The following is a 26,433-nucleotide window of genomic DNA, read 5'->3' on the forward strand; positions in this document are numbered from 1 at the left end:
TAGGGTGACGGAGTTGTCATGGAGGTCTTTCCAACCCTCATCTTTTTCCATGGGGGAGCTGCACTTTGTGCTGCACTTCCTTTACAATGGTGTTGGGGGTAAAGGGGGGGGGCGGAAGTGATCTCCATTGCCTGCAAAACATATCTTCCCCAGCAAGTGGATGAGTACAGTAAGTTTGCAAGACTGATATGTACAGTTTAAAAACTTAGTCACCAGAACTGCAACTTTTTTTCTGATCTTTAAATTCTGGCCTTGTAATTCCACATAAAAATCCTCAATATGAAATGTCTGTTGTGCAGTTTTAAAGTTTGACTATTGAATTAGACCATTTTTACTTTGTAGCTTTTTCGGCTGTGTGGTAAGAATTTTTGTGCTGCGAGAGTTCTTGTTTGTACATTTTGTTGATTTGCTTAGTTAACTAAACTTTCTCTTGCTGTGGCTGTGAAGCTTGTTCTGTCCCCAAAGCTCCATTAGTCTGTAGCTCATATACAGATATTTGTAGCTTTCACATCAGACTGTAGCTCATACACAGGGGAGCAAAGAGGACCCAGGGAATTATAGACCTCATCAGCCTAACTTTGATACCTGGAAAGATACTGGATCGAATTATTAAACAATCTGTTTGTAAGCACCTAGAGGATAATAGGGTTATAAAGAATAGCCAGAATGAATTTGTCAAGAACAAATCATGCGACACCACCCTAGCTTCCTTCTTTGACAGGGTTACTGGACTAGTGGATAGGGGAGAAATAGTAGATGTGATATCTTATTTAAGTAAGGCTTTTGACATAGTCCCACATGACATTCTCATAAGCAAATTAAGGAAATGTGGTCTAGATAAAATTGCTGTAATGTGGGTGCACAACTGATTGAAAGACTGTATTCAATAAGTAGTTACCAACGGTTTGCTCTCAAACTGGGAGGGCTTATCTAGTGGGGTCCTGCAGGGTTCAGTCCTGGGTCCAGTACTAGTTAATATTTTCATTAATGACTTGGATAAGAGAATGGAGAGCATACTTATAAAATTTGTGGATGCCACCAAACTGGAAGGGATTGCAGACAGTATTAGAATTCAAAATGACTGTGACAAATTAGAGATTTGGTCTGAATTCAACAAGATGAAATTCAATAAAGACAAGTGCAAAATACTTCAGTCACCAGAAGTGTGGTGGCTGGCTTGTTAGGGTGCCACTTATGTTGGCACTCGTATCCCAGACATAACGCAACAGTTGTCTGCATATCTGCTGGTAGATTTCAGTCACCTATGAATGGAGACTCAGCAAATCTTGAGCACAATAAGCAACTTCCCCGTCCCAGTGTCTGCTACTATATCGCACAAGGATAGAGAAGTATATTACATTGGTATGTCCGTTAAAATGAACAGTGAAATATCATCATGATGGCGAATTTCAAATGAATGTGGCCGCCTTGCAAATCGAGTGCCCCCCAGATCGATGTCTGTCAAAGTGTTTAAATTGATCAGATTATATATATATTCAGTGTGTCCATCAGTGGCAATCTTATCATGCCACATAAGCTTTTGGCACCCGTGTGATTGCTGGCTTGTAGGAGCATTCCTTGGTACATACACTTCAGAATTAATTGGTCTCCCATTCTTATTATATGTCCATAACAAGAAAGAAACCAAAACTAACAGTGCTGATGGAGATGATTGCTGGGTTCAGCATTGAATATTCTGATGTCTGATCTTGTCGTACTGATTGGTATGAAGCAGTTGATGGAGACGATGAGAATGGAAAATGTCAATCCAGTGTTCTTGAACCTTCCACAGCACTCACATTTCACTTTCCTACAACAGAGTTGGTATAACTGTGGTTCTATAGATCCGTAGCTTTGTAGTAAGCTTGATGTCACACCGTTCCCACGAAGCTGCTGAAGGGCCTGAAACATATTAGCAACTGCTCACATGTGTCCACATCTTTTGAGCATCCTCCAGCACTGTCTATGATGCTGTCCAAATATGACAGCTGCCCAGTGTCCCATCAACACAAATTAATATTGAGCTAGAGACTGTTTGATGGTAATCACCAGGAATTTAGTTTTATCCTAATTAATAACCAGACCAATGCGTGTTGCTTCTTGCCTGCCCAGATCAGCCATCAGCTGCAGGAATTAATCAGAGTCAGTGAGACATTGTGCACTGTGACAAAGTTCCTCCTCTATCTTGGTGGGTTCTGCGCTTATTGGTGGATTTTCTTGCCTCAGATATTCACCATGTGGGTTGGGGAACAGCCCAGAGACCTTCCCCTCTGGAAGAACTCACAGTCCAGGTCAATTGGGAGGTTTGGGGGGAACCCGGTCCCGCCCTCTACTCCGGGTTCCAGCCCAAGGCCTTGTGGACTGCAGCTGTCTATAGTGCCTCCTGTAACAGCTGCATGACAGCTACAACTCCCTGGGCTACTTCTCCATGGCCGCCTCCAAACACCTTCCTTATTCTCACCACAGGATCTTCCTCCTGGTGTCTGATAACGCTTGTGCTCCTCAGTCCTCCAGCAGCACACCCTCTCACTCTCAGCTCCTTGCACCTCTTGCTCCCAGCTCCTCACACTCTCACACTACAAACTGAAGTGAGCTCCTTTTTAAAACCCAGGTGCCCTGATTAGCCTGCCTTAATTGATTCTAGCAGCTTCTTCTTAATTGGCTCCAGGTGTCCTAATTAGCCTGCCTGCCTTAACTGGTTCTAGCAAGTTCCTGATTACTCTAGTGCAGCCCCTGCTCTGGTCACTCAGGGAACAGAAAACTACTCATCCAGTGACCAGTATATTTGCCCTCTATCAGACTCCAGTACCCCACTGGTCTGGGTCTGTCACACACAGTGTATTCAAAATCTTGAAGTGGAATGGTGTTGGGTTCAACACCACCGACAGCTGCCCTCTCAAGTGTATCCATCAACCCTTTCAATGGTGGCACGATGCAGTCTTGCCAAACTCCCATGCAGATAGGAAACCCTGGCATGTATCTGCCATGGAATCAAATGCAGCTTTCTATTCTCTTGTAGAGCTCTTTTACCAATGACACTGTCTTCTGAGGATTTCCTTGATGCCTCATCAGATCCCACAAACTTGCTCAATACACTGAATAAAAGGCCTGACAGAAATCTATAAAAAGTGCTGTGCACAGCTTATTAAATTCAGCCATCTTTTAAAAAAACTGTCTCAAGGTCATTCCACTGTTGACTAGATCTTTACCAAATCTAAAGTTGCACTGAGTATTTCAGCCTTTGCCACAAATTGCATCATTGATTCAAGACACTAATACAGAAGCAAATGCTTTCCCTGAGTCCAGTGATAGCATAATACCTATTCACTAACACTGAAAGTCACTATTACAGAGGTATTGTCTAAACATAGAAGGTCCATGGATTTAACTAAAGGTGTAGTGTTGCACCAGTTTAGTTAAACAATTGCCACTTATGTGTGGACACTCTTAACATGGGTTTAAATTCAAGTTTAGTTTGGACTAGGATTTAAGGTGTGGTGATAAATTGTTACCTAGTTTAGTTTTATACCTTATAAAAGCAATTACAGTTTAGCTAAGATGGTCCAGTTAAAATCCTAACCTAGGTTTATATAAATGTAGTCCTTGTTTAAATGGAAAAGTTTTGCCACTTATACCACTGTAGATGCTTTTAGTCTCCTGTAAGTGGCTTTTTTGATTGTCTAGACACCTTCCCAAGCAACATAAGTCAAACCAAAGTCACTCTTATACCAGAATAAGAGGGTCTGCATGGGGGTTTATATTAGTTAAGCTTTTCACCTTAAGTTATATTGAAAAAAATTATCTGTGTAAACAAAGCCTTTTATGCTAATCCAGACAACCTAGATTCATTAATTTTGATTCACATTTTGAAGATCCTCTCCATGACCATAACTAGAGGTTTTTAAACAATGGATTTGGGGCACAATTATGGTATATTAAGAAAGGACAATTGCATGATAACTTGTTTTATGTATCTGTGTAATCACTTATACAAAGGGCCTTGGTCATGACTGAAGGATGCCCCTATTCTGAAATAAGACCTAAGGGCAGTTGAATGAATTCTGTTTATGGAAGTAGTATCTTCTACATAAATCGGATGGAGAAGCCTGAGCAGAAAAATCAAACCCTTTTATACTCTATTTAAATTTAAAAGGAAAAAGACAGGAAAGTAGCTTTCCACCTCTGTAAATTCAAGCAGTGGTTCTCAACTCGGGGTCCGCGGCCCCAGGGGGACTGTGAGCCAGTTTCAGGGGGTCCCTGAGCACTGGTACCCTGTGGAGCAGAAGCCCCAAACCCAGGGGCAGAGATGGAGAGGAGCACGGGGAGAGTTGTCCCTCCAAACTGCAGTGCCTTAACCAGAGTGGGGCAGTCCTGGGGGCAGCTCCACACATTCCCCCCGCCCCAAAGTCCCACCCCCTGGCCAGGTCTGAGGTGGGAAACCAAAGCCAGGCAGTGCGGGGTAGCTGCTACTCTGGCTGGTGCTATGGAGGGCTCAGCTGCTGCGCTCCCGTCTCCTCTTCCTTCTCAGCTCCCAGCCCCTTTTGATTGCTCACAGAGCCGCTAAGAGCCACCCTGTTGGAGGGACCTAGTTCTGGCAGAGCCCTCAGGGAGCAACAACCGCGGGGTGGGGCCCTCCTGGCACAGCCTCTAGCTACCGCCCTGCCTGAATACCTTCCAACATAACAGCACCTATGGCTTGCCATTGGGGAAAATGAAGGACCCTGGTATGAGGGGAGGGAAGGGAAGGGGGAAATGGAGGGGCTTATCCCCTGGCATGAGGTAAAGGGTAATGGGAGGTATACAAAGCCCTTTGAATGGACAGAGTGGGGAATGGGGGACACAGCTTCTGCGGTGTGGGTGTGTGTGGTTGCAGGCATTCCTAAAATTAAATGGGATAGGAGGGTGGTGCGCAGGGAATTTGAAGGGGGAGTGGAGGGACGTAAGTAGCCCCAGGTGTGTGCAATGCGCTCAGCCTACAGAAGCAACGAAGTGTGCAACCCTCTTAATTATCATATCTTATTGAAGTGTGGAGCCCTTCGGTTTTAAAGATTTAGGCTGTTGCAGTCACCCACATGGGGTAAGTTCTCATACATGTCAAAGTTGATACCCACTTGTGTTTATTATGAGGAATAGAGTTGGCTGTTAACAGGAAGAGACAAACCTTTATTGAAAGTGAACTTAAAGTGAGAAAATAACTTGTTTTGCATGAAACCTCAGCGGCACTTAGTTGAAAGTGTAGAACATCGCACATAATGTGGGCAGAAAGTTGCAAACATAATACGTTGCAGTTAAGATAAATGTGAAGCATCTATTTTCCTAGACCAATTCTTATTGAATGAGATATGACTAATGAGATGTTGGGAAGATCTTGCTCACAGTACAGTGGCAAAAATTCCGGCACTATGCTATAAAAGATTTGAAAGTTTAAAAAAAAAAAACTTAATGCTCAGTTTTCTAAAATGTAAGAATCCTAAGGAATCATTTTTACTTTTTTAGAAACATAGCCTACAAACAATTGCAAGCAATCTCCTGAAATTATAAGAAGTTGGGGCAGCCAAGCCATCAAATGAATTAAAATAAATAGTATTTGGCTAAGTTAAAGTTGAGAAGAGGCTTTGGGGAATAGAATGCCAAGGTTTAAAAGTGGAAAGCTTGGTGAGACTCACTCTGCATTTGTGGTGTTACTTGGGCAGATTTGGAGTGGCAAATGTGTTAAATTTCTTAGTAATGACTTAATACATTCTCTATGAACACTTACAAAATCCCGTGTATAAACCTAAAATACCTGCCTACACTACACTCTGAGACATAATTTGAGATGTGAATGGAAGGAAAGCGGGTACGCCAGAACTTGTTACAAGGAAGAGGTGGTTATTAAGTATTCTGAATTGTATAGTCTTTCAAAGTAAGTATATAATAGAATGTGATAAGTACAGTTGTATAGTTGTAATATAGTGTGTGAAACTAATTTGAGATCTAAAATGTAACTTATAAGCGTCGAGTTAGACTTCTAAGGATTGGATGATTTTCAGTGTTGTATGCCTAAACTTAGGCACCTGTGTAAACTGATTTTTTTTCAAACAATCTATGTGGCATCTCCCATTGGACCATCTATTTAGGTGCCTGGTTATGGACTTAGGAGTCTCCTTAGGCATCCAATTTTGAAAATCTCAGCAAATAAATGAGAAGTAATGTCCCCCCTTTTATTTCAAAACATTTATCTTGCTTTGTGCATCACTTACCATCAGTTTTCTGCTGCTTTCTGATTTGACACTGATCAAAAGCTTGTGATATAGACCCCATGAGTAGTGTGAAAACATTTCATATTTGGGTAAATGCCTGTTTGTGGGTGTGGGCAGAAGAGTTTTTGGGGGGATAGGCTAAACAACAGAGTGCTGGAGGCCGTTAGAGACACAAAGACACAGTTTAAAAATTGGAAATAAAATCCTAGTGAGAAAAATAGGAAGGAATGTCAACTGTGGCAAGTCAAACGTGAAAGTAGAGTTAAGCAGGCCAAAAAAGAATTTAAAGAGCAACTAGTAAAAGACATTTAACAGCAAACAAAAATTTCATACATCAATGGCGGGAAGGTGCTAAAGGAGCACTCAAGGAAGATAAGGTCATTGCAGAGAAGCTAAATTAATTCTTTGCATCAGTCTTCACTGCAGAGGATGTGAGGGAGATCCCCACACCTGATCCTCAGATTTGTGACCTAGAAAGAATGGAACTGTCCCAGATTGAGGTGTCAATAGAGGAGATTTTGGAACAGATCGATGAATTAAAGAGTAATAAGTCACTGGGACCAGATGGTATGTATTCACCAAGAGCTCTGAAGGAACTCAAATATGAAATTACAGAACCTTCTCCTTCAAATCTTTACATTCCTTCTTCGAGGCCTTATAAGGGTAACCCTGCAAGATTTGTGTGCAAACCTGAAGTTTGTAGAGTTACCTAGTATATTGTCTGAACTAGACTGTAAACTCCTTGGGGCAGGGATTATGTAATTTTTTTGTATAATGCATGAGAACATTGTTGGCACTCATATACAAATATAATTAGAAGCTAGCCATTTCTTTAGCCATGTCCAGCAATTACAATAAAATTGGAAAATCAATGCTAATATGTTAAAATATTGCTAATTAGTCCTCACCAGCTTGTTTTTAATTAAAAGTGAAGTTAAATGTCCTCAAAATGGCCTTGCAAATAGAATCCCTAACTTTACAGGCAGAAATCCAAGAATTGAAAAACTGCTATTATCTAATGCCTATAGAAAACTACTTGTGGACTATTTGCCTATTCTTTGAGACTAAGCAAACAATCAGTTTACAACAGTGTGTATAACTAAACTTGTTTCCTTGTGTAGACACCTCTAAAAGGACACACATTTTTGTAACTACTTCTACCTGTGCTTTGAAATCAGAAGAAAAAAATCTCTCATTGATGTATTGCAGCATTTGTGAATGTATTATCACATTTAGGCACTTATGTTCTGTAAGAAACTGCATAAATTCAAGTATTTCTCCCATCTGTCACTTCCGTCCATGCATGCATCAAAAGTAGATCAGTGAAATAGACGTACCAAAAATTTGGGCTCTGGCTGTCCTGTCAGATCAGAGTGGAATAACAATGATTTTTAAATCAATTTTTAATTGACAATTAAAAATTTAAATCAGTAAACTATAGTATAGTTTACATTTTACTCATCCTTTAAAATGAGAAGAAAGTGAGGTCTTAAATTGCTAACTTGGATGTTTTGTACTTGTTCCTTTAGTTTTCCAGTAGTTAGTAGAAAGTCTATGTAAAATATGAAATTCTACTAAGTTTTATGCTTAAAATCCTCATCTGTACTGAAGAAATACACAAATATAGGCAAATCAGAACATCTACTTGCACTTCCCCACCTCAATTTCCTCAGCACTCCTGATACTCTTTGGGCTAAGTCAGTGTCCCCAGTGGAGTCCAGAATCCCGCTGTCTGCACCTAGTCAGTCTCTCTTTGTCCTTTGCACCTGGCTTCCTTTCTTCTTCCTTGGCTGGTCCCTCAGTTAAACAAGACCTCTCTGCTGTGAAAGCATGACTCTCTGATCCTCTTTCCTGCCCAAGCTTCTTGCGTCTCTCTTGTTTCCCCTGACCTTCTCAGTCTGTATGATTTTAAAAGTTAGCATCAACATTTTGGTTTTTTGTTGTCCTGTTCGGAGATTTCTCCAACGTGGTTGAACTGGTCTCCCAGTTCAAGCAACCCTCCTTAGCATACCTGTTTAGTAGTCAGAGTATAGTTGTTAAGGGTAATGACTTTCCATTGTCCCTGGTCTGGGAAATGGGTGACACAGGTCTGACGGAACATAGCTGATACGCCATACACTGCGGCATGAAATGATTCAGCAGTTTCATAACATCAGTCTGAATTCATATATTTTTACATAAGCAGATTCTCCAAATTGTCACAGTGACTTAAATTGCACCTTGCATCTGTATGCCCAAATTAGTCTGTTTGGAGAAGTTTCTTGTATACAGCTGAATACCCCTGATGTTAGGACTCAGTTGTATATCTGTCTCCTAAACAGAGCCGGCTCCAGGGTTTTGGCCGCCCCAAGCAGCCCCCCCCCCCCCCCCCCCCCCCCCAAAAAGCCGCAATCCGTGGCGGCAATTCGGCGGAAGGTCCTTCGCTCCAAGCAGGAGTGAGGCACCGTCCGCCGAATTGCCGCCGAATAGCTGGACCTGTCTCCCCTCTTTGGAGTGGCCACCCCAAGCACCTGCTTGGCAAGCTGGTGCCTGAAGCCGGCCCTGTTCCTAAACAGAACCAAACTTAATTGATCATTTCAGTAGTGTGGTAAAAAACTTTTTTTTATTAAATCCCTTAAGTATGATTACAGTAGAATTCATTGTAAATGTAAGCATGATATTTTTGTGTTCATCTCATGTTCTAGCATATTAGGTTTTCAAAAACACCCTAATATGGTTGACATTGGTTTATAAATAACGAAATTTCATTTTATTATTGAGTTAGAAGTAGACTTTCTTGTTGCGGTCTTTGTGAGATAGTGTTTTAGATAAAATATAAATAATAAAAATATATGGAGATATACCTATCTCATAGAACAGGAAGGGACCCTGAAAGGTCATCAAGTCCACCCCCCTGCCTTCATTAGCAGGACCAAGTACTGATTTTGCCCCAGATCCCGAACTGGCCCCCCCAGGATTGAACTCAACCCTGGGTTTAGCAGGCCAATGCTCAAACCACTGAGGTATCCCTCACCCCCTCAGATGCCACTGAAGCATGATTATTAATAAGTTGTTGCCAAAATATTGCATTTGGTGCAGTTCAGAAGTGTTAGCATGGAATCAAATCAATGTAAAATATATCTCAAATTTCTGTTCCAGAAGATCCTTACATGGCAGTATGCATGCATAGCAACTGCTAATGTTGGCTGTTCAGTGGAGAGTCTGATTAGCATGTATAATCTTTCAAGATGCCCAGTTCTACATTTTCATATTTAAAAAAATAACAAATGTCAAGTTAAAAATAAGGAAGATGAAGAGACTTACCTGGTTTAGAAAAGTTTGGGTACTTGCCTATTGTGATTAAATTGGCCTGTAGCCATCCCACCTTGGGCTGTAAGCTTATTAGATCTCACAAGCTAAGCAGGGCAGGGCTGGGACAGTACTTAGTTGAAGATCTTCAAGGAATACATGTAGGTGTTGCAGAAAGACATTAGTGACTCAGTAGGTAGCAATTTCATCTGAGTCAGGTAGGTAGCCCTACTCCAGCTCCCAGTTTTATAGGGTCCAAAGACCATAACATATGCACTGGAATAGCCCATGAAAAGGTCCTGGTCAAATTTCAGTGGTGATAATTACCTTCCATCTTCACCCATGCTCCTCTGCTGAACCAACTGTGCAGTACTGGAAGGGGCGTGTGGACAGATTCCATTACTGGTAAAGGGGGCGTGACAGGAAAGGTTTGGGCACCACTTATCTATTGGCTACATAGAAAAAGTACCTTCTGAACAAATTGGTTTTCTGCATGTATGAGAGTCATAGGTTTGCTTCAGTGACGAATAACTCCTACGTTTTATTCTTGCAAACACTTCAGAGCTGAGAAGCGGAAGAAGAATTAGCTGAATTACTTTTTGGTTTGTACCATCAACAGAATTAACTGTGTGTCAGCTGCAGCATCTATATTAATGTTCACTCCTAAGCCAAAATAATAGCTTGACTTTTATTTTTTAGACCTCAAATTGCTTGCAGGGCTGGCAATTAAAAAATACTTTGGAATTGACTTGCTGTTGAAGGCATTGAGAGAAATAAACATGGAACCTCGGTACCATTTTTAGTCACATTTGGGGGACTATACAACCACAGTGTGATCCTTGTTCCCACTGTCAGAAGCCTTGAAATGTTTTTTCCATGCAGGCAGGGGGCCAGGGTCCAAGAATATAGCAGTCTGAAAAAGTTGCATTCTACAATAATGTGGAGTGTCCCAGGATAAATGTCTGCTCCCTAGTTCTGGTATTCTTAACAGTTGTAAGAAAGTCAAGAATTGTGAGGGGCGAAGAAAGCACTCTTTGATCCTGACATTTTTTAGAAGGTTCTCAGAAAACTCTACTATTCAACAATTTAAACTATGGGTATTAAAATACTTGCCTTGCAAGATGGCCTTCCTAATAGCTGTTAACCTTGTGAGAATTGTGAATATCTGCAGAGGTCAGTCTCATTTCCTTTTAAATGAATCTCTAAAGCCACTCTTTCTTTTGAGTTCAACTTTCATTTTACCTTAGAGTTAAAATAGACCCCCTAGTAATAAATCCCTCGTTTTGGTGGGCAAACTCCAGCATAAATATTAGTCTATATAGTTCTAATAAAATACTTAAACAGCTGGCTTCTTTAAGGCTCTTACCATTGCGTAAGAAATAATTTGGGTGGGTGGATAGATAGGGAGATCCAGTCAGTCTCAGAGCCTGTTTCATCTAAAAAATTAGAGAGGTAGAAAATCTGCTGGACATGTAGTACATTCTTCATGCCAATGTAGATTTTGGTCCCTGTTGTATATTTTCTTAGACTCCTGTTCAGTCTAGTTATAAACACTGTACAAGAAATAGTACTTCAACTCCTTCTATTGAAAGACTATACCACAGTCATGGACTTTACTGGTTAGACGTTTTTCCTGATACTCTCTTAATTTCATTATTCTTAGTTATAGTTTAAGATACTGAGGTAAACCATTGGAGTTTAACCCTACAAATGTTGACCATTATATGCCCTTTTCACTTTTTTTTGTTTAACCAAACTGGATTACCATAATGTCTTTCCTCATAAATCTGTCCCTTCAGGGTCCTAGTCACCTTTGTCACTCTTCTATAAATTTTCTCCATTGATTCCTGTTTGTTTATACCATTCTGGAACTGAAGAAAAATAGGCTCTGCCTCCAGATGCCTTAGAATTCACACATGGGGGAAATTAGGATTCAGAAAAGATAATTGGCAAAAGGAAATTATTTTAAAATGTCTAAAGCTCCTCTAACAGCATAGAGGGCTAGGGGTATGTCTACATTACGGGATTAATCCGAATTTATATAATTCGAATTTTGGAAACAGATTGTATAAAGTCTAATGTATGCAGCCACACTAAGCACATTAATTCGGCGGTGTGCGTCCATGTCTGGAAAGGGTCCAGAGAAGAGCAACAAGAATGATTAAAGGTCTTGAGAACATGACCTATGAAGGAAGGCTGAAAGAATTGGGTTCCTTTAGTTTGGAAAAGAGAAGACTGAGAGGGGACATGATAGCAGTTTTCAGGTATCTAAAAGGGTGTCATGAGGAGGAGGGAGAAAACTTGTTCACCTTAGCCTCTAAGGATAGAACAAGAAGCAATGGGCTTAAACTGCAGCAAGGAAGGTCTAGGTTGGACATTAGGAAAAAGTTCCTAACTGTCAGGGTGGTTAAACACTGGAATAAATTGCCTAGGGAGGTTGTGGAATCTCCATCTCTGGAGATATTTAAGAGTAGGTTAGATAAATGTCTATCAGGGATGGTCTAGACAGTATTTGGTCCTGCCATGCGGGCAGGGGACTGGACTCGATGACCTCTCGAGGTCCCTTCCAGTCCTAGAATCTATGAATCTATGTACCGGGGCTAGCGTCGATTTCCGGAGCGTTGCACTGTGGGTAGCTATCCCATAGTTCCCGCAGTCTCCTCGGCCCATTGGAATTCTGGGTTGAGATCCCAATGCCTGATGGGGCCAAAAACATTGTCATGGGTGGTTCTGGGTACATCCTCCCCCCTCTCCAGGGAAGCAACAGCAGACAACCCTTTCGCGCCTTTTTCCTGGGTGAACAGTGCAGACGCCATACCACGGCAAGCATGGAGCCTGCTCAGCTCAAGATAGCAGTCATGAACATTGTAAACACCTTGCGCGTTATCGTGCAGTTTATGCTGAACCAGAACCTGCAAAACCAGGCGGCGAGGAGTAGCCTACGGCAGCGTGGCGGCGAGAGTGATGACATGGACATGGAATTCTATCAAACCGCAGGCCCCGGTGCTTTGGAGATCATGCTGTTAATGGGGCAGGTTATAGCCATGGAACGCCGATTCTGGGCCCAGGAAACAAGCACAGACTGGTGGAACCGCATAGTGTTGTAGGTGTGGGACGATTCCCAGTGGCTGCGAAACTTTCGCATGCGTAAGGGCACTTTCATGGAACTTTGTGACTTGTTTTCCCCTGCCCTGAAGTGCCAGAATACCAAGATGAGAGCAGCCCTCACAGTTGAGAAGCGAGTGGCGATAGCCCTGTGGAAGCTTGCAACACCAGACAGCTACCGGTCAGTCAGGAATCAATTTGGAGTGGGCAAATCTACTGTGGGGGCTGCTGTGATGCAAGTAGCCAAAGCAATCACTGAGCTGCTGCTACGAAAGGTAGTGACTCTGGGAAATGTGCAGGTCATAGTGGATGGCTTTGCTGCAATGGGATTCCCTAACTGTGGTAGGGCGATAGATGGAACCCATATATCTATCTTGGCACCGGAGCACCAGGGTACCCAGTACATAAACTGCAAGGGGTACTTTTTCAATGGTGCTGCAAGCACTTGTGGATCACACGGGACGTTTCACCAACATCAACGTGGGCTGGCTGGGAAGGGTTCATGACGCTCACGTCTTCAGGAACACTACTCTGTTTAAACGGCTGCAGCAAGGGACTTACTTCCCGGACCAGAAAATAACCGTTGGGGATGTTGAAATGCCTATAGTTATCCTTGGGGACCCAGCCTACCCCTTAATGCCATGGCTCATGAAGCCATACGCAGGCAGCCTGGACAGGAGTCAGGAGCTGTTCAACTACAGGCTGAGCAAGTGCAGAATGGTGGTAGAATGTGCATTTGGCCATTTAAAAGGTCGCTGGCGCTCGTTACCGACTCGGTCAGACCTCAGCCAAACCAATATCCCCATTGTTATTGCTGCTTGCTGTGTGCTCCACAATCTCTGTGAGAGTAAGGGGGAGACCTTTATGGCAGGGTGGGAGGCTGAGGCAAATAGCCTGGCTGCTGATTATGCACAGCCAGACACCAGGGCGATTAGAAGATCACACCAGGAAGCGCTGCGCATCAGAGAAGCTTTGAAAACCAGTTTCATGACTGGCCAGGCTACGGTGTGAAAGTTCTGTTTGTTGAAAACCCACCCCCTTGATTGACTCATTCCCTGTAAGCAAACCCCCTCCCCCCCCTTAAATCACAGCTTGCTTTTAAATGAAATAAAGTCACTATAGTTTAAAAATCATGTATTCTTTATTAATTGATTATAAACATAGGGACAGAACCGACAAGGTAACCCGGATGAGGTTTGGGAAGAGGATAGGAGGGAAGTAAAAGGCCACTGAAAAAAGTCAATATAATGACAGCCTTTTGGTTGGGCTGTCCACTGGGGTGGAGTGGGAGGGTGCACAGAGCCTCCCCCCCCCCTCTGCCCCCCGCATTCTTACATGTCTGGGTGAGTAGGCTATGGAACATGGTGAGGGGGAGGGAGGTTATACAGTGACTGTAGTGGCACTCTGTTATCCTGCTGCCATTCCTGAAGCTCCACCAGATGCCGGAGCATGTCTGTTTGATCACGCAGCAGCCCCAGCGTTGCAGCCTGCCACCTTTCATTCGAGCGTCCCTCATGACCTCACATTCACTGGCATCTTTCCTGTACTTAGATACCGTGTCCTTCCACTCATTCAAATGAGCTCTTTCATTGCGGGTGCATTCCATTATGTCCGAGAACATCTCGTCTCGCGTCTTCTTTCTCTGCTGCCTTATCTGAGATAGCCTTCAGGACGGAGGAGGGAGGCTTGAAAAATTTGCAGCTGCTGGAGGGATGGAAAAAAGGAGAGAAGTTTTTAAAAAGATATGTTTTACAGAACAACGCTTATACTCTTTCACGGTGAAAAACACTATTCACATTACATAGCACATGTGATTTCAGTACAAGGTCGCATTTTCCATCTTAATATTGAGTGCCTGTGGCTTTGGTATTAGAGATCACAGACGTAGGTCCGGGCAACAGAATTCGGCTTGCATGCGGCCATGGTAAGCCATTGTCTTTCGGCTTCTGCGCCCTCCTTTCCCATATACCAAGCAAAGCCCATTGACTGCTGCGGTTTTCCTGTTAACCTTCAGCAGCAGAAAACAAACTAACCCCCACCCCATCCAATTCTCTGGGATGATCGCTTTATCTCTCCCCCCCCCCACCACGTGGCTGGTATCAGGAAAGATCCCTGCTAGCCAAAGGCAAAAAGCTCAGCGCCAATTCTCCCCTCCCTCCCCCCACGCTTGGCTAACTGCAGGGAAGGATTTCTTTTCAGCCACAGGCAAACAGCCCAGTAGGAACGACCACCTCTGTCCCCTTAAATTCCCGTATCTTAACCAGGTTACCATGAGCGATATCACTCTCCTTAGGATTACACAGCGAGATAAAGAACGGATGTTGCTTGAATGCCAGAAAACACCAGGACCATACGCTGCCAGGCTTTGTCATGCAATGATACCAGATTACTTGCTACTAGCATGGCGTGGTCAAGTGTCCTACCATGGAGGACTGAGTAAGGCTGCACTGCCCAGAAACCTTGTGGCAAGGCTTTTGGAGTACCTCCAGGAGAGCTTCATGGAAATGTCCCTGGAGGATTTCCGCTCCATCCCCAGACACGTTAACAGACTTTTCCAGTAGCTGTACTGGCCGCGAATGCATCCCAAGTCCTCAGGGCAAATTAATCATTTAAAAAATGCTTGCTTTTAAACCATGTTTTATACTTTAAAAGGTAAACTCACCTGAGGTCCCTTCCATGGGGTCATGGTCTTGGGTACTGGCTTGGGAGGGTACTTCAGTCAGGCTGAGAAAAAGATCCTGGCTGTTGGGGAGAACGGAGTGCTGTGTGCTCTCCGCAAGCTCATCCTCATCCTCCTCCTCCTCCTCCTCCTCTTCCCCATCCGCAGAATCCTCAGGTGTGGCTGATGAGATTACCCCCGCCTCGGAATCCACGGTCAGAGGTGGGGTAGTGGTGGCGGCCCCCCCTAGAATTGCATGCAGCTCAGCGTAGAAGCGGCATGTCTGCGGCTCTGACCCGGAGCGACCGTTTGCCTCCTTTGTTTTCTGATAGGCTTGTCTGAGCTCCTTGGCTTTCACGCGGCATTGATCTGAGTCCGTATTGTGGCCTCTCTCCATCATGCCCTTGGAGATTTTTTTCAAAAGTTTTGGCATTTCGTGTTTTCGAACGAAGTTCTGCTAGCACTGAATCCTCTCGCCATATAGCGATCAGATCCAGTACCTCCCGTACGGTCCATGTTGGTGCTCTTTTTCAATTATCGGCCTGCATGGTTATCTCTGCTGAAGAGCTCTCTGTGGTCACCTATGCTCTCCTGTGCTGGGCAAACAGGGAATGAAATTCAAATGTTCGCAGGGTTTTTCCTGTCTACCTGGCCAGTGCATCAGAGTTCAGATTGCTGTCCAGAGCGCTCACAATGGTGCACTGTGGGATAGCTCCTGGAGGCCAATACCATCGAATTGCAGCCACACTAACCCTAATTCGAAATGACAATATCGATTTTGGTGCTACTCCGCTCGTCGGGGAGGAGTACAGAAATAGATTTTAAGAGCCCTTTATTTTGAAATAAATGGCTTCGTTATGTGGACGGGTGCAGGGTTAATTCGATTTAACGCTGCTAAATTCGAATTAAACTCATAGTGTAGACCAGGCCTAGGACTCAAATTAGGCAGAGTATCACAGAATGTGCCCACGTTGCTTTTTGTGGTTTCTACCATCTTGTTCTCCAAAATTTTGTCTTTATTTAAAAGTCTCTAGCCATTATGGTTGTGAAGAAAACCTTCAAAAAGTGAGTAAAGTGTAACCCAGAGATCCCCAAACCAAGGGGGCGCAGAGGAACGTTCTGCTCCGTCCCTGTCCCCAGCCATGACCTCCTGACCAGGTATTGAGTTATTCCCTAAGTGTGCCATTAGTTCCAAATCCTAGTATACCAAAAAGATTGCTTAAGAGTACCATTCAAAACTATTTAAAAATCCACATAGGAGAGTAGTTGCAGAAAGGCGCAATCTTGTTTCCTTTGGAGTAAATTTGTTATACAGTTTAAAATAGCACAGTTGGAGTGGAAGCAGTAAATAGAGAAAAGTATATGGGTCCAAAGAAGGTTTTATATTTCGATGTTGAGGAATTTGCATTGAGCTAATGCCCACCTTTCACAAATAACTGTTTTGAAACTATATTGTGTGGGTTAGCATAAAACTTAGAGATGCCATAATGCAGTTTTTTAACTTCTTAATAGTTGAATTCTAAAGCAGCTATGAATGTGCACAGCCACTCTGTCAGTCATGACCACTGGTAAGTGGCTTAGTTACATAGTAGAGCCTCGCTAATTTTCTCACATGGCCACTTCTCACTTCAGCACTGAGCTTGTTAGATCTTTGCTGAGGGCTCATATTGCTAAGTCTTCATTGGTTTTGCAAACACATTACTGGATTGGTCATGGTCAAGGCTTTAATCTGGTTCTAAAATACAGTTAAGATTCTGTCTGGTATTTTAATTTTGTAATTGGTTCCCCAACTACACTGTGGTGGGAATGTGGACATATGCCCTTAAATTTGATCAATATTTAGCTTTTATTTGAAGTACAATGGGAGAGACTTAGGTTCGCATTATGTGCACAATTTCTTTTCAAATCCCATTGTCACAATTACAGGGCTAGTTGCACTACTGTCCCTTTTCTGGTCTCTCTAATTGCAGTCCCTCACATGTCAGGGGCCTTTACCTATCTCAGGATACAAATCCAGAATTTTCCCATTCATAGACCAGGCCCTGTGTTACGGTATCCTGGGGGTATGTCTACACTGATCAGTCAACCACACACCTAATTTGGAACCGGAAGTATGCCATCAGGCAGCAGAGACCCCCCCCCCTTTGCCCCAAAACAAGAAAATACTGTACAGTAAAGTGCTGTGTTAAACATAAACTGCTTTAAAAAAAAAGGGAAAGTGTAAATTTTTTTTTAAAGATAAGGAAACTTTCTGTGCTTGTTTCATTTAAATTAAGATGGTTAAAAGCAGCATTTTTCTTCTGCATAGTAAAGTTTCAAAGCTGTATTCAGTTCAGTTGTAAACTTTTGAAGAACAGCTATAATGTTTTGTTTAGAGTTACAAACATTTAGAGTTACGAATACCTTCTACTGTGTGTTGTACACAATGCCACCTAGTGGCTGAAGAGTATAGTATGGTTCAGCATTCCATTCGTTATCTAGTCAGTGCTAACTTCTTCAGACACCCCCAGAAACTGTCAGTCTCTGTGTAGTTCCTCGGAACAACTCCCCTCTTCCCTTGAGAGGATTCTTTCTTTAAAATCTGCCACAGTTCTCTTGATATTCTGGTTCCCAAGCCTTTTCCTGTTTTTTGTTGACAAGTGGCTTATTTTGAGCCATTTTCCCCCTTCCTGCTTGCTTTTCTTACAGATCCCTTTTAAACTAAACCAATATAGTTGTACACTAAAGCAATGACCTGGTTAGTATACAGTATTCATAAATTACAGAGCAGCTCCAATTCAATCACATCTATTTCATTCAAAGAGAAGTAAAATATTTTGGGGTCAGCAAGCAAAGTTCAATTTCAATTTGAAATTAATTATTCTTCCTTCTTGTTCCTCAGTGTATCTCTGTATCGGGGGAATTGCAGACCTATCCGGTTTGAACCACCGATGCTGGATTTCCATGAACAGTAAGTAGGAAAGCGTAATGGCGCAGTGGGGGGGGATGTAGAGGAGTATAGGGAAAATAGTGGAAGTTTTGCCTGTCCAAGCTGGAATTTTATGTTGATCCTGAGTTATTTGTTAATCTGTGGAGGGAAAGGGAGTCATGTATATAGTTTTGTCAAAATGGTTGTCCAGGAATACCCTATGCACATGGAAGTATCCTTCTCCCTTTTATAGTAAATACGTTGCTAAACATTAAAGCTATATGAAAGTGCTTTATTTTACAAGTATAAATTAATGGCCTTTTCAGTGCAATGAACAACAGACTATAGCTAACATGCCAAATTTGTATTAACACATTGTTACAAAAAGAACTTGTAAGAGACGCTAACCAACCATCTTAAGTTTGTCTGTGTTTCAGTACTTTGGTTTGGGAACTTTCATGATTTTTAAATGTCAATAAGTGGTCATGGTCAGAAAACGAACTGTAGTTATTTGCTTATTATGTTTAAGCAAAAATGTACAGTACAAAAGTGCCATGTTAGTCACATCTCCGCTGTAACCACAAAATTTGATTGATTATAATTCATATAAATAATGCAGTACAAGCACTTCTAAATTCAGTAAGTTTAAAGACTGCTCATGTTGATAACTTTTTTCTATAACACAGGTTTGATTATATGGTCTTAGTAACTGAATAAGAATAAAGTAAATGTATGGGGAAATTCCTGAAGTTTTCATTTGTAGTTAAATACACAGCATTCTTTTAAGAGTTGAAGTTTTATTTTTATTTTTAAGCAGTTTTTTATCATAATGTTAATGGCTTCTACTCCTTTACTTTGTAGAAAAATCTTGCTTTTAAAATGATCTTCTGTAAGCACATCTGAAGGAAATTAAATGAGTTATGTGAACTTCCAAATTTTTTTAAATTTCGGAAGTACTTGAATATCTATTTTTCATAAAAATATGAATTTTAATATAAAATATCAGCATTTTAGCATTAAAACTGATGTCTTAAATGTTTGTTCTAGTAAGTTTGCTCTTCATTATGCTTCAGTTGGTTTTTATATAAATCTATCCTTCCAGAACTCTCTCACTTTGAAACAAGTCAGTTAATAGAGAGCTGTAATGCTGTCAAAACTATTCAAGTTTCTGATCTGCAAAGGGCATGTGCAGCTCTGTAGAATTAGTGCCAAATGATGTGGGCTTTTTTAACCGAATATGGAAATTTCTCACTTAAAAGTTGTAATAGGAGCATGTGTGTCAGACTTTGGTTCGTTAAATGTTTTCTTCACTTTTTAAAAATACAAATATGTTAAATATATTTTACCTGCTGTAGAAAGTTGAAATGCTTTGCTGCAGTTATACATTTAGTCAGAAAACAATGGTCTGCTATTATGATAGATTTGTTAAAATTTTAGTAGGACCATGTTGAACACAATGTGGAAAATAGTAGATTTTGTTAGAAGTAACTAGGTCATGTTTGGTTGTCCCCTTCATGCTCCTAGTACGGCTGGAAAAGTCTTGAGGAGGAGAAAAAGTGAGTCTTGGGTTGTAAGTAGCACATGTATGAGCTGCAGGTAAAAGGGGAGGAGGAGGGTAGCCCCAGAGTCTCCATCCCATATTGGGGAGATGGAGTGAGAAGGGGCTCTGCGCACACCTCTGCAGCATAGGAGGCTTGCAAAGGTGTAAACTGGCCCATTCATCTCATTCAGATGAGAACATGCCTGTGAAAATACCCCATGGAGATTATTACACCTTGAAATACTGTCTCTGAGAAGCTGAACTGCTCCCTTCATCTCAATGGGTGTTCTCCTTTCCCTCCTCTCATCACTGCACCTTTGGCATGTACTAAACATGTCCCAGCTTCTTATGAGTCCCAGCCCCCTGTGCCTATGGCATGCACTGAGATGCCTCTTCCCAGCTTCCAGAACAGGCCCAGTCTATCATGCCTAGTGATGCCTTGCAGGAGTTCAATAAGACTGTCTTAGTAAAGAGAACCAATTCTTCCTGGCCAGGAATCTAGTGTCAGCCTCTCTGGTGTCATTTTTCCATATGGTAGCTACTCCCTCCCTAGTCTAGTCTCACACCACCATAGCTGGCTTCATAATACTGCCCACCAGACTGTCCCAGGTTGGACTCGGGCAAGCAAGTAGATGGCTCTGACCTGTTGTATCAAATGCAAAAACTGATATTTTTAAGTGTGAAATTTCATGTATTTTACCAGTTGAGATACACTTGGTGAGTTTGGTTTTAAAAACCTAATTGTATCCAGTATGCTTGTTTCACCAATTTAGAATTCCCTCCCAGATAACCAGCTCTTATGCACCGCATTGCTATGTCACTGGGGGTCCATGTAGACCATATTGGATTGCCACTGATTAAACAGAAAAGAGATACTAAATTAACCTCTCACTTGTAGAGGGTGATCCCTCTAGAAGAGGGACAAGATTTATTGACTGCTGCCATAGCTCTAACAGTCTGTGACTAGAGGACTTTCTTTTCATTTTCTTTCAATACGGTCTTTCTCATAAGCACTAAATTTACAATTCATATTGTAAAAGCAGTCTGCCAGTATATTCATTGAGGTTGTTGAATCATGATTAACAGACTATGAAAGTCTTCAAATGGTACTGAAATCTTCATTCTGTGGCAAAATGTATCTGTGGAATGGTCTTGCCTCACTTGTGTTGAAAAGCATCTGCCACATCTCAACCTATGCCTAATGTTTTCTTCCTAGGTTAATATTCTACAAGCCTAACTTTAGTTTTTGTTTTGTTTTCTGTTTATCACTGCAAGTAGTTCTATCTTGCTTATAAGCTCTATGCTTTTAATATTTGGCAGGCGGTTTTACTCTGAAAAGAATACAGAACAGCTTTGTCTGCACTTAAAAGGAATTGCTTGTTAATGTTTAAATTGAATATCTGAGTCCTTTCTGCATGTGATTTAAGAGTAATTTAAGGGAATGAGAAGCGGATCAGACCCTTGTTTCTTCAAGAACTCTATTAATCTCTAACAGGATATGGGGAAAATAATTATAAGCAAGCAGGAAAATTATCCAAATAATTGTCATTCTTTTACATTCTTTTTTCTTTAAGCAGCCATTTTCACAGATTTCAAGGTGATTTTATAAGATAGCTGTAATAAAGAACCAAATGTGCATTTGTCATGTTTTTCATAGATAAGAGCTTTATAGTAGCACTTACATTTTAGACATGCTCAGGGTAATATAAAATATTTTTCTTCTCTCTTTGTAACAGACTTTAATTCACATCTGTTTTGGAGTTGGTTAAAAAACTTAATCTAGAAAACAGTTCTACAGGTAGATCAAAACCAAATATGTTAAGTTGATGCAATCTGTTTTCTATTTCTAAATTATTTTATCTTAGAATGAGGGATGCTGGTAGGTCAAATAATGCAATAATTTAAAGCCTTGTATCATAGAATCTTAGAAGATTAGGGTTGGAAGAGACCTCAGGAGGTCATCTAGTCCAACCCCCTGCTCAAAGCAGGACCAATCCCAACCAAATTGAGCCATTGATCACTACCCGTTGAGCCCGAAAATCTAGTCCCACTTTCTATCCACCTTATAGTCCATTAATCCAATCCATACTTTAACTTGCTGGCAAGAATACTGTGGGAGACCATATCAAAAACTTTGCTAACGTCAAGATATATCACGTCCACCACTTTTCCCATATCCACAGAGCCAGTTATCTCATCATAGAAGGCAATCAGGTTGGACAGGCATGACTTGCCCTTGGTGAATCCATATTGACTGTTCTTGATCACCTTCCTCTCCTCCAAGTGTTTCAAAATGGATTCCTTAAGAACCTGCTCCATAACTTTGGTACAGTTCATTCTGGGTGACATGACTGGATAATGATCTGCTCTCAGTATTTCAATCTGTGGAGCTTTGAAAACCAGTTGAAAAGAGGCTGATGCACTGCAAAGATTGGTCCAAAAATATACCTTATAAAAATCTTTGTACTTGTTACATTAATTAAAACTTGAAGATTAAGAATCTGTCTCTGATAGTGCAGTGATATCTCTTCCTTAATTTCTGCTGTATTTCCCCTGGTAGAGTGACACAACTGATCTCAGTTTCTTTCTCCGTTACCTTGGTCAGAAAAGTAACTCGTCCATATTGCTCAGACCAACCATTATGTATGTCTGAGTACAAAGCAGGGAGCACACTTCTTTAGTGCTTTGGTCTTGTCCACTATCTTGCTTTCCGTGAAGCTGTGGCAAGAGTCCAAAGCTGTGCTGTTAATAATAGATGAGAAGTGACCAAAATTATGAAAGGATAACCTTTCCATTTAGGGCAAACTGGGTATTGCACGTGTCACTAAAGTCAGAGTAGTCTCCTTTGCTTAGGTCTCTTTTTCATAGGAAGCTTTCCCTTAGACTGGCTTTCTGCAGCTGTCAAAGGTGATTATGGGGAAAAAGTTTGTAGGCAGCCTCAGAATTCATAAAGGCTCTGTCTAGAACCAGGGCAGACCTGTTAGAGCAGGGGTGGGCAAACTTTTTGGCCCAAGGGCTGCATCAGGTTTTGTAAATTATATGGAGGGCCGGTTAGGGCAGGGGGTTGTGGCCCAGCCCCCACCTATCTACTCCCCCCTGGGATTTCTGCCTCATCCAACTCCCCCATTCCCTGACGGCCCCCCTGGGACCCTTGCCCATCCAACCACCCCTTCTCCCTGTCCCCTGACCGCCTACTGCTGCCCCATCCAACCCCCCCTCCTTCCTGACTGCTCCCCCCCCGAACCCCTGCCCCCATTCAACCCCCTGTCATCCCCCCGACCCCTATCCACACCCCTGACCACCACCCCGAACTCCTCTGTCCTCTATCCAACCCTCCCTGCCCTCTTACCACACTCCCTGGAACACTGGTGACTGGCAGTGCTACAGCTGTGCCGCCTGGCTGGAGCCGGGTCACACTGCTGCTGCCACTCAGCACAGACCCAGGGTCAGGCCGGGCTCTGCAGCTGCGCTGCCCCAGGAGTTCACAGCCCCAACCCCCAGAGCGGAGCAAACGAGCTGAGGCTTGCAGGGGAGAGGGAACTGCAGGGGAGGTGTTTGGGGCTAGCCTCCCGGGCCAGGAGCTTGGGGCCAGGCAGGACGGTCCCGCGGGCCGTAGTTTGCCCACCTCTGTGTTAGAGGGTCTAGACTTTTCTTTCCCTGAACCTAAATAAAGAAGAATCCAAAAATCACAAAAAAAATCTTTCTATTTTTCCTCATCCTCCAATTTTCCCACAAAGAAGTAGAGCTAGAAGGGGAGAAATGTTAAGGTTGAACGGGAATTCCTGCTGAGATTACATTCTCAGCTTTTAATATTCAAATAAAATCTTACAAATTTCAGAAGGCAAGTTTGCATTTGTTTGAAGAATCCCACACTAGATATAGATTGAAAAGAAGCCAGAGGTGTTCTCAGTAAAGGTCTTTTCCAAGCAACCTATCCTTGCCCCACAATGAACAGATGGAAATCTCTGAGAATTACTTTGAGCCAATAACCAGGACCCTTGTAAGCTTTAGCCGCAGGTTCAACATGGCTCAGTGCAAGGGACTTACCCACCTCTTTACCTCTAAAGAGGAGGGTAAATTTCATATTCACTAAAACAATTCTAGCAGCTATATGTTTCCGATGCCTTCAGATTCTCTTCCAGATTCATAACTTCAGTTCTTCTTCGAGTGATTGTTCACGTCCATTACACATTAGGTGTGCGCGCGATGCGTGCACGGACGTCGGAAACTTTTTCCTTCAGCGGCTCCCGTCGGGTCGGCAGGGTCCCCCCCTCCCGCCAGAGCGGCGCCCCGCTCTAGCGTGTATATATATCCCTGCAGGCCCGTCCCTCCCTCAGTTCCTTCTTACCGTCCGTGGCGGCGTTGGAACAACTCTCTCTCGTCTGAGAGTGTCCCTTAGCGTTAGTAGTTAGTGTTAATCTTAGCAGTTATCAGTTCTTTAGTAGTAGTTAAGCTCCTTTGTTTTAGGTGTTTGGTCAATCCTGACACCGGCCCTGGGCGGCGGTGCATGCCGCATGCCCAAGGCTTCAAGGCTTGTGCCATCTGCCACAAGCCTATGCTGATAAGCGATCCCCACGACACGTGTCTCCGTTGCCTGGGGGAAGCACACCAAAAAGAGCGCTGCAAGATCTGTAAGGCCTTCAAGCCCAGGACTAAGAAAGAGACTTTCGCCTTAAGCAGCTGCTCATGGAGGCTGCATTACAGCCATCCACTTCGGCGGCACCGTCAACCTCGGTGCGGAGTGCCCCGACATCGGTTCGTGATCCAACACCGGTGGGGCACCCTAAGCCTATGGCACCGGTTGTCTTCACCGGCAAAATCGAAGGGCCAACCCAAGGCCCGAGGACACTCCCCACATAAGAGGGTAGTGCCCGCGAAGAACTTGAGTGCGCCTAAGGGCGTTGCGGCCCCAGCACAGATCCCGGTGCCAGTGGCTCTGGCACCGAAAGGCCCATCGAGCCCCGGGATAGGCGCATCGAGTGAGGAGGAAGGGCTGGAGGAGCTTTTGGAACAGCCCTCCACCCCGGACACGTTTGAGGCAGCAAAGGACCTCATCGAATTGTTCGCTGAGGGCCCCCTTCAAGCTAAAGACAATCCGCTGAGACTGCCATCCAGAGGCAAGCCGGCAATGGTGCACCCATCATGGTCACCATCTCGGCACCATTCACGGCGCCGATCCCGGTCGAGCTCCGCCTCGGTGGACTCCCGGCTACCCTCCGCGCAGAGAGCCACGCAGCCGTTGGGCCCCAATAAGCGCCCTGCACCGACCCAGCAGCCCTACTCGAGTAGGCACCGGGACATGTCAGTCACGCGATCCCCAAGACCGACCACTCGCAGTCGTTTCCGGTCCCGAGTCACCGGTCCCGATCCAGGTCGTCAAGATGCTACTCCCGGTCACGGAGGCACTACTCTCCGACCCCGGACCGTCACCGTCCCACGGTACTGCCGTGGTTTCTGAGGCAGACTCGGACCAGTCCAGCAGATATACCCACAGGGCACCGGCCAGTAGGGAACACGAAGCTGCTTGGCACCCACAATGGGGCCAGCCAGGACAATGTCCATTCTGGACCCCTTGGGCCTACCACCAGCAAGGCCCCCCGTCCAGGACCTCGAGATCTGGCCCCTCGGGACACCGGTCCCGCTCTCCTCAGGGGCGCCCCTCCTCTCGCAAGGAGGCCACGGTCTCCAGACCACCGGAGCGAGAAAGAGCCAACTCGGCACCGAGCCCGGCACTGTCTCAGGCCCACATCATAGGGCAGACTCCAGAGGAGTGCCCAGTCGGTGAGGAGTTGCAGGAAGAGGAAGACGCACAAAAGGCCCTAACCTCTTCCTCCTCACCAGATGAAGCTGTGGCAGGCACGACAGTGTCCAGCCCTCCCCCGATTGACCATCGGGCGCACCAGGAACTGCTCCGCCGAGTAGCCCTCAATCTGGGGTTGCAGGCGGAGGAGACGGTAGAGCAGGAGGACCCTATGGTTGACATCCTAAGCCCGGAGGGCCCCTCCAGGATCACGCTCCTGCTCATAAAAACGGTACAGTCCAACTATAAAACAGTATGGCAAACACCGGCCTCCAGTGCACCAACTGCGAAAGGCGTGGAGAGGAAATACTTCACCCCCTCTAAGGGGTTTGACTTCCTCTTCTCTCACCCAACACCCTGTTCGCTGGTCGTCTCTGCGGTCAACGAACGAGAGCGACATGGCCAGCAAGCCCTGGCCCCCAAGGCCAAGGAGGCAAAACGCTTGGACTTATTTGGGAGGAAGGTCTACTTGTCCAGGGGCCTCCAGTTGAGGATCGCTAACCAACAAGCGATTCTGAACAGAGACAACTTCAATTCTTGGGCATCAGTCTCCAAGTTTAAGGGTTCACAACCCGAGTTTGCGGCCATAGTGGACGAAGGGAAGGCAGTAGCCAAAACCTCTCTGCAGGCCTCCCTTGACTCCGCGGATGCAGCTGCCAGGACAATCGCGTCAGGAGTAGTGATGAGGCGCTTGGCATGGCTACAGGCTTCCGGCCTTCCCCCAGAGGTGCAAAACACCTTGCAAGACCTTCCGTTGGAGGGGTCAGGCTTGTTTTCGGACCAGACGGATGCCAGACTACGTAGCCTCAAAGACTCTCGAGCAACCCTCAAGTCATTGGGAATGCACACCCCAGTGACACAGAGGAACCCCTTTAAACCCCAACTACCACA

General features: G+C 43.9%; 1 protein-coding gene across 3 annotated transcripts in view; it reads left to right on the plus strand.

The window, feature by feature from the left end:
• The window catches only part of TMEM131 (transmembrane protein 131), a 171,486-nt gene that overhangs the window by 62,556 nt on the left and 82,497 nt on the right, over positions 1–26,433 (plus strand). For all 3 annotated transcript variants that reach the window (XM_042840820.2, XM_008167357.4, XM_024104406.3), the window contains exon 4: positions 18,176–18,244. In XM_042840820.2, coding sequence (XP_042696754.2) covers positions 18,176–18,244 — 69 coding nt within the window. The remainder of the gene's footprint in view (positions 1–18,175; positions 18,245–26,433) is intronic.

This window comes from Chrysemys picta, chromosome 1, assembly GCF_011386835.1.
Source record: "Chrysemys picta bellii isolate R12L10 chromosome 1, ASM1138683v2, whole genome shotgun sequence".
Taxonomy (NCBI): Eukaryota; Metazoa; Chordata; order Testudines; family Emydidae; genus Chrysemys; species Chrysemys picta.